This window comes from Cnephaeus nilssonii, assembly GCF_951640355.1.
Source record: "Cnephaeus nilssonii genome assembly, chromosome: 21".
Classification (NCBI taxonomy): domain Eukaryota; kingdom Metazoa; phylum Chordata; class Mammalia; order Chiroptera; family Vespertilionidae; genus Cnephaeus; species Cnephaeus nilssonii.
Genome location: NC_137092.1, coordinates 13,555,111 through 13,563,321, shown reverse-complemented (window position 1 = coordinate 13,563,321; position 8,211 = coordinate 13,555,111). Strand labels below are relative to the sequence as shown.

General features: G+C 39.9%; 1 protein-coding gene across 1 annotated transcript; it reads left to right on the top strand.

Annotated features, from left to right (window-relative positions):
- Nucleotides 1–510: 510 nt before the first annotated feature.
- Nucleotides 511–672, top strand: CTXND2 (cortexin domain containing 2; the record flags this gene model as incomplete). Its single annotated transcript, XM_079762096.1, has 1 exon — nucleotides 511–672. The coding sequence occupies one exon, from the start codon at nucleotides 511–513 to the stop codon at nucleotides 670–672; it is 162 nt and encodes a 53-aa protein (XP_079618222.1).
- Between the last annotated feature and the right edge of the window lie 7,539 nt (nucleotides 673–8,211).

Sequence of the window (8,211 nt, the reverse complement as noted above, 5' to 3'; positions counted from 1 at the left end):
TAAACTATAGTCCGGCCCTCCAACGGTCTGAGGGATAGTGAACTGGCCCCCTGTTTAAAAAGTTTGAGGACCCCTGCTATCCTCTGAGCCAAACCAGCTAGGGACTGACCTATTTTTTTCAAATCCTCTTTGGTTTCCACATAGTGCTGTTAAGAAAATACATACAGCCCTGGCCGGTTTGGCTCAGTGGATATAGCGTCGGCCTGCAGACTCAAGGGTCCCAGGTTCGATTCCGGTCGAGGGCATGTACCTTGGTTGCGGGCACATCCCCACTGGGGGGTGTGCAGGAGGCAGCTGATCGATGTTTCTCTCTCATCAATGTTTCTAACTCTCTATCCCTCTCTCTTCCTCTCTGTAAAAAATTGATAAAATATATATTTAAAAAAAAGAAAAAGAAAATACATACATACATATACAAACCAATAAATTTGCTTTATCCTCTCTTGTTTAGGAATATGACAAGTCTGAAGATATACCTGAGGAGGTAGCTACAGCGGGACAGGTGTTCCCATGGATGAGTCGAGCCTGTCCAGCACTATTGATGTAGACAAAGGCTTTGCCATTGCCTTTGTTGTTCTTCTGTTTATTTTCCTAACAGTGATGATTTTTCGATGTGTCAAGTTGGTGAAGAATCCCTATGAGGCCAGTTCACAACCACAGAACCATCTCTGAGCTGAATTATGAAAAAGCCTGGTAGACTCCCCCTCACAGGAGAGTCGAAATCTTTTATACAGACTATTGTGATCCAGATTTTATATTATTTTACCTCCCTGTTTCTCCGTCCTCTCACTCCTGCATTCCACAATAGGCACATGAGTGTGAATTAGGAATAATAAAAAGGATGAAACACAAGTCAGTTTGCATTGTTCCTGTTCAGGGAGTTGGTTATAAAAGGGGGACAGAGACAGATTGAACTCATTCATTAAACGAAGGCAATGGGTGGCAATGATAAATCAATAAGGGATTATTATCCGAAATTTACAAAGAAATCAACACCCAAAAAATATCCAGTTAAAAATGGGCAGAGGACCTGAATATACACCAATCCGAAGAGGACATACAGATGGCCAATAGACATATGAAAAGATGCTCAAGGTCATTAACCAACAGGGAAATGCAAATTAAAACCACAAGGTATCGCCCAGCAGGTGTGGCTCAGTGGTTGAGCTGTGACCAGTGGGGCATGCAGGAGGCAGCTGATCAATGATTGTCTCTCATCATTGATGTTTCTATCTCTCTCTCCCTCTCCCTTCCTCTCTGAAATCAATAAAAATATATTTAAAAAAAAATAAAACCGTGAGCTATCACCTCACACCCGTCAGAACAGGTATCACCAATAAATCAACAAACAAGTATTGGTGAAGATGTGTATTGTTTGTGGGACTGCAAATTAGTGCAGCCACTATGGAAAACAGTAAGGAGGGTCCTCAAAAAATTAAAAACGGAACTATCTTATAACCCAGCAACTCCACTTCTAGGAATTTATCTGAAGAAACCCACAACACTAATTTAAAAAGAGATATGCACCCCTATGTCCATTGCAGCACTATTTATAATAGCCAAGATATGGAAGCAACCCCAGTTACCCATCAATAGGCGAGTGGGTAAAAAGTGGTGGTACTTATATAGAGTGGAATATTACTAAGCCATAAAAAAGAATGAAATGTTATCATTTGTGGCATCATGGATGGACCTAGAGGGCATTATGCTAAGTGAAATAAAAGACAAATACCCTCTGATTTCACTTACATGTGGAATCTAAAGAACAAAATAAATGAAGAAACAAAACAGAAACAGATTTATAGATGCAGAAAACAAAATGACAGTTACCAGAGGTGAGGAGGGATTGGGGGCCTGGGTGAAAAAGTGAAGGGCTTAGCCCTGACCAGTTTGGCTCAGTGGATAGAGAGTTGGCCTGTGGACTCAAGGGTCCCGGGTTCGATTCCGATCAAGGGCATGTACCTTGGTTGCAGGCTCATCCCCAGTAGGGGGTGTGCAGGAGGCAGCTGATAGATGTTTCTCTCTCATCGATGTTTCTAACTCTCTCTCCCTCTCCCTTCCTCTCGGTAAAAAAATCAATAAAATATATATATTTTTAAAAATCTGCTTAAAAAAAAGTGAAGGGCTTAAGAAGTATCTATTTGTAGTTAGGAAACAGTCATAGGATGTAAAATACAGCATAAGTAATATAGTAAAATAAATAAATAATAAGGTCATGGGTTTCAATTCTCCAGTATCTAATGTCCTTACGATAAGACAGTTGACCATAATTTTATGATGTAATATAATATCATGATGCTTGGTAAGGTGCACCTAAAACTAGAAGCCCTCCTAGAGGTGGTCCTAGGAAGTCCCTTTATTATACAAATGTAAGGCCAGCAGGAACCTATTGTACTATGATAAGAATCTAACAGGACCTTTTTAGTGACGGAGGTTTTATAAAATCTGTGGCCCTTATCAACTGGGCAAAACTCTATGGTAGAAGTGAACTAATTTGCCGTGGTTGAATTCCTTAATCTCTCTCAGCTCAAATTTCCTCATCTATAAAATAACATTTGGTGGGTTGAAAAGAGACCCTCAAAAACATGTCCATGTCCTCACCCCGAAATCTATCAATGTGACCTTATTTGGAAAAAGGGTCTTTTGCAGATAAAATTAAGGATCGCAAGATAAACTCATCCTGGATTATCCAGGTGAGCCCTAAATCCAATGACTAGTGTCTTTATAAAAGACAGAAGAAAAGAAGACACAGGAAGACAGAGGAAAAGACCACGTGAAGATGGAGACAGAGATTGGAGTCATTCAACCACAGCTAAAGAACCCGTGCCTGGAGCCACCAAAACTGGAAGAGGCAAGGAAGGATTCTCCCCAGAGCCTTTGGAAGGAGTACAGCCCTGCCAACACCTTGATTTTCAACTTCTAGCCTCCAGAACTGAGAAAATAAATGTCTGCTTCTTATAGCTACCTAGTTTATAGTATTATGTTATGATGATCACAGGAAGCTAATATACAATACATGATGCTGATGATGACAAATATGCACAAAATTCCTAGACACTGCCTTGTTTCCCAATCCTTCCTTCCAGAGGTAACTGCTGTTATTACAATTTGTTTTTGCATATATGTGTGTCTTTACAGACATTTTCTTTTTAATGCAATATGTGTGAATAAGTTACATGTTTTCAGGTTTCAGAATTCAAAAAGTATAAAATGGTGTGCAGTGAAAACCCTCCCTCCAGTTCTTGCCCCCACCCTCCATTTGTCCTCTTCAATGACAGCCAGTGTTAAATTCTTGTCTCCTTCCAGTGATATTTTATGTAATGTAAGAAAAAATATGTATTTCTTCCATAATTTACACAAACAGTAGGGTGTTATATAAATGTTCTGCACCTACTTTTCTCATTTAATGTCTTGAATATCACGCCATATCAATGCACAAAGAGCTTCCTTAGCTTTTTTTTTTTTAAATCCTCATCTGAGGATATGTTTATTGATTTTAGAGAGAGAAGAAGTGATCGAGAGAGAAACATAGATCAGTTGGTTGCCTCCTGAATGCGCCATGATTGAGGCTCAAACCCACAACCTTTTGGTGTGCGGGATGACGCTCCAACTAACTGAGCCACTGGCCAGGGCAAGCTTCCTTAGGCTTTAAAAAAAAAGCACAGCGGAAACCGGTTTGGCTCAGTGGATAGAACGTTGGCCTGAGGACTGAGGGGTCCCAGGTTCGATTCTGGTCAGGGGCATGTACCTTGGTTGCGGGCACATCCCCAGTGGGGGTGGGGGGTGGGGTGCAGGAGGCAGTTGGTCGATGTTTTTCTCTTATTGATGTTTCTAACTATCCCTCTCCCTTCCTCTCTGTAAAAAATCAATTAAAAAATATATTTTAAAAAAAAAACACAGCTAAAAGGTCCTGGCCAGGTATCTCAGGTGGTTAGAGCACCATCCTAATACACTAAGGTTGTGGGTTCAAACCCTAGTCAGGGCACATACAAGAATTAACCAATGAATGCATAAATAAGTGGAACAACAAATCACTCTCTCTCTCTCTCTCTCAAAATCAGCCAATAAAATTAAAAAAAAAACACAGCTGAAGAGTATTCTATTGTTTGGTGTGCAATAATTTATTTAACCAACCCCTGCTGATAAAAATTTACATTGTTTCTGAATATTTTGCTGTTTTAAAAAATGTTGCAGAAGATAATTTAGCATTTATATCATTTCAAAGGTATATACAATGAGTGGCCAGATTATTATGATCTCTGAATGCATAATAATCTGGCCACTCAGTTTATATATATTAATATATATATCTACATATATATATATTAATATATATATTAGAGGCCCGGTGCATGAATTCATGCATGGGTGGGGTCCGCCAGTCTGGCCAGGGGGAGGGGACATGGGCAGTTGGCCGGCCTGCCTGCTGGTCGAACTCCTGGTTGAGGGGACAATTTGCATATTAGCCTTTTATTATATAGGATATACACTGAGTGGCCAGATTATTATGTGTTCAGAGATCATAATAATCTGGCCACTCATTGCATATTTAAAGTATACAATTTCAAAGGTATGTAGTTTAGTTCCTAGAGGTTGAATTGCTGATTTAAAGAGTATTGCAGGGCCTGTGTGGCTCAGTGGGTATCACTTTGGATTGTACCTTGAGCGTCAACCCACGAACCAGGAGGTCACGATTCAATTCCCGATCAGGACACATACCCGGGTTTCAGGCTTGATCCTCAGAGAGGGCTTACAGGAGGCAGCCAAGCGATGATTTTTCTTTCTCATCATTCATGTTTCTATCTTTCTCTCCCTCTCCCTTCCTCTCTGAAATCAATAAAAATATTTTTAAATAAAATAAAGTATTGCAAAATTTACAAAATTTTAAAATTAGTTTTCAACATTCAGAACTCTTTTCATATAAAAATACAGATTTTTATATTTACTGGGAAAATTGTAGATCTGGCAACATTGTAACTATCACACAGGACAAAAAATTAGCTGGAGCTAACTGGCAACTGCTTCCTGTAGGTGAGATATATATTTCCCAGGTAGCCACAGTTCTCACTCAACCCATTTTGCTCCTTTACATTATTTTCCTAATGCCTGAAACCTCTTGAGGTTTTTAATCCCTATCTTCTTTTGTTTTGATTCTGAGGTCACTCAGCAACCTTTAGTTTATTATCTAATTTCCCTTAAGTCTGTCTGCAGGGAAAGGGTCATTTGGCATTCCAAGGGTTTGGCCCTGTGCTATAACATCTCATGTTCAAGTATTAAGTAGCATGTGGTTGTGATTTTTCAATGTATCACAGTGTATTATAGAAATGAATGTGCTGAGCACACCCAACATGAGTATTCCAAATGGTGTCTCAGTTATTTATTATATTATAAGGTATTATTAAACTGGCAATGAAGTGCCTACCTTCATAATTTTTCAATTTTAATAATGTGAGCCATTTATAATAGGGTCTGAATCTCTGGTCCTATTATAACAGAGCCTGGTATATAGTCTTCAGAACTTAACAAAAACAAAGCCAGAGCTTGGTTCCCTAAATATTGAGGCCCTGTCCTAGACAGGATTACACAGCTCAAACCCGCCTCTCCTACAGCGAGCAAACAAATTACCTGGAGGTCTTATTAAAAATCAGATTCTTATTCAGTACACACTTAGTGGCCCAGAGAGAGATTTAGAATCTTTAATAAGTTCTCTGATTGTACTTGAGTTCCACTGCTGATTTCTGCCAGTCTGATCACTTCAGACTTCTCAGGACAATGAAGAAATCAGACTGTAATATGATGCTCCAAAGAGCTCCTGTTTCTCTTCAACATTCCCCATTTCCACCCCCAAACCACCCACACACACATCAGGGAGCTGAAAGTAACTAATCCTATATAATAAAGAGCTAATATGTTAATTAGACCAGACGGCGGAACGGCCTCCAGAATGACCTTCCAGAATAACCAGTCAGTGGGGCCGCGATGGGTTGAGGCAGTCAGGGCTGCGAGGGCTGAGCCCCTTGCACAAATTTTGTGCATCGGGCCTCTAGTAGAAACATAATCAGGGCACAGCAAAGATTTCCTTTTATTATCACACATTACAGAGCACCACATGTACAGGGCAATATGTCAGGTGCCAGGGGGAAAAGATGGTTAAGACAGGACCTCAGCCTTGAGTTAATCACAACCCAACAGAGGAGACAGGAATATACACAGATAACTTACAAGTGGAAAGGCACATAACTCGGTCACAGGTTTGTCCCTGGCCCCTGTCTGGGCACGTGTGGGAGGCAATTAATCGATGTGTCTCTCTCACATAGATGTTTCTCTCTCTCTCTCTCTCTCTCTCTCTCTCTCTCTCTCTCTCTCTCTCTCTCTCCTGCCCTCCCCCACCTCCCTTCCACTATCTCAATGGAAAAAATATTCTCACCTGAGGATTTCAAAACAAAACCAAAAACCTTTTAGCTCTATGGCTTTGGGAAATTTAATTCTGTGCCTCAGTTTTCCCATCCAGTAAGAGACGATAATAGTTTCTACTTCATAGGATTATTGTGAGAACTAAATAATAACTGTAAAGTGCTTAGAACAGTGCCTGGTATATAGTAAATACTCAAATATTTTGTGTGTAAATGTGTGTTTTATAGGTAGTTTATGTCCAAAAATTTAAACTCAGATTAGAAGATAATACCATGATGAAATGCATTTTGAAGATGCTGAATTTCAAATATCTAGAGGAGCCCTTCGCTTCTCGGTACTTCAATTCCAGATGTCATAACAATAGGAAATAGGTCCTTAGAATGGCCCCAGGAAACTGGTGGATAAGTGGAATGAGCAGAGATGAAAGTGTGGTCAGTGGGAGAGAATTTCAAGGACTTTGATAATCCTGGCTGCTTGGTCCCTGTTTCCAGTCTTACATAGCAGGTGGTGGTTTATATTTTTTAATGAAGTCAGGTGCACTTAGTGTAAAAACTGCTGAACAAATTAAAGCAATAATGAAATACTATGGTAGTCAATAGTGCTGATTCATTAAATACACCTGGTTCTCCCTCCTTGTCTTCCTGGCCCCTTGTGGCTGGGCAGGGCCTTATGACTCATTCAGGCCAATGAGTTGTAACTGAAAGTGTCCTGAGTCACTCTAATTGCCATTGTGAGACCCTCTCGCTTTCTCTCCTTCTGGCATGATTACTCATTAGCCTGGGTTCCTGAGAAGCTATCATGAGATCCACTGCCAACTCTTTAGAGATGATTATGTGGTATGAGCAAGAATTATACATTTTGTTTTGTTTTGTTTTAAGCTTTTGGAGTTGTTGCTGCAATATAACCTAGTCTATCCTTATACAGACACTATCTTAACACATATTAAATTCTTTCAAGTTAAATAGGCAATTAACATCCAGTCCTAATAAAGGTGTGGGAAAATAAATACTTCCAGAGATTTTCTAGTGGGAGTAAAAATTGTTTCATCTTTTTTGAAAAATAAATTGACAGTAGATTCTATTAAAATGAAGAAGAAAAATACTCCACCCCCAACCCCCAGATTCCATTTTGAGAAATTTCTTCCACAGAAATAAAAGTACGACTTCAAAAGGATGTTAATGTCTATTGTGGTGGCTAAAAACTGAAACTAATCTAAATTTCTAAATAAGGTTTAGCCAAACTATGAAGTATTATGCAACTGTCAAAAAGACAAATTTTATCCTTTTTATTGACTTCAAGGGATGTCCAAACCCACCCTCCCCGCAAAAAATCCATATGCATGACCTTGCATGTACAAGCCTAGAAAACGAAATTGTTTTACCTTAAAGGAGCAGGGGTGGTGATGGGGGAGCAGAGAATATTATCGTGTTTTTCTTATTACATCTTGTTATTCCTCGACTTCTTACAATTTGTAAGGCTTATGTAATTAAATAAACTCAATTAAAAGTGAGGAAAAAAAAAAAACTAAACCTAAGTGTCTGCCAACTGAGTCTTTACAAAATAAGCTTAGTATTGCTGCCACTAGTTGAGAGTGGAGGAAGAGGCGGGGCTTTGTAATATTACCAGACCACGCCCACTGTCCCCAGCCAATGGCTTCTCTCGAGGGCCCGGGAAGGCTTGCTGTGACGCATGCGTACTTGCCTGAGTTTTTTCCTAGCCTCTGTGGAGCGCCCTGCAGTTTTGGGTTTGACCCTGTCAGGCTACCGTCCTGGGAACCGGAACAGCACCTGAGGTTTG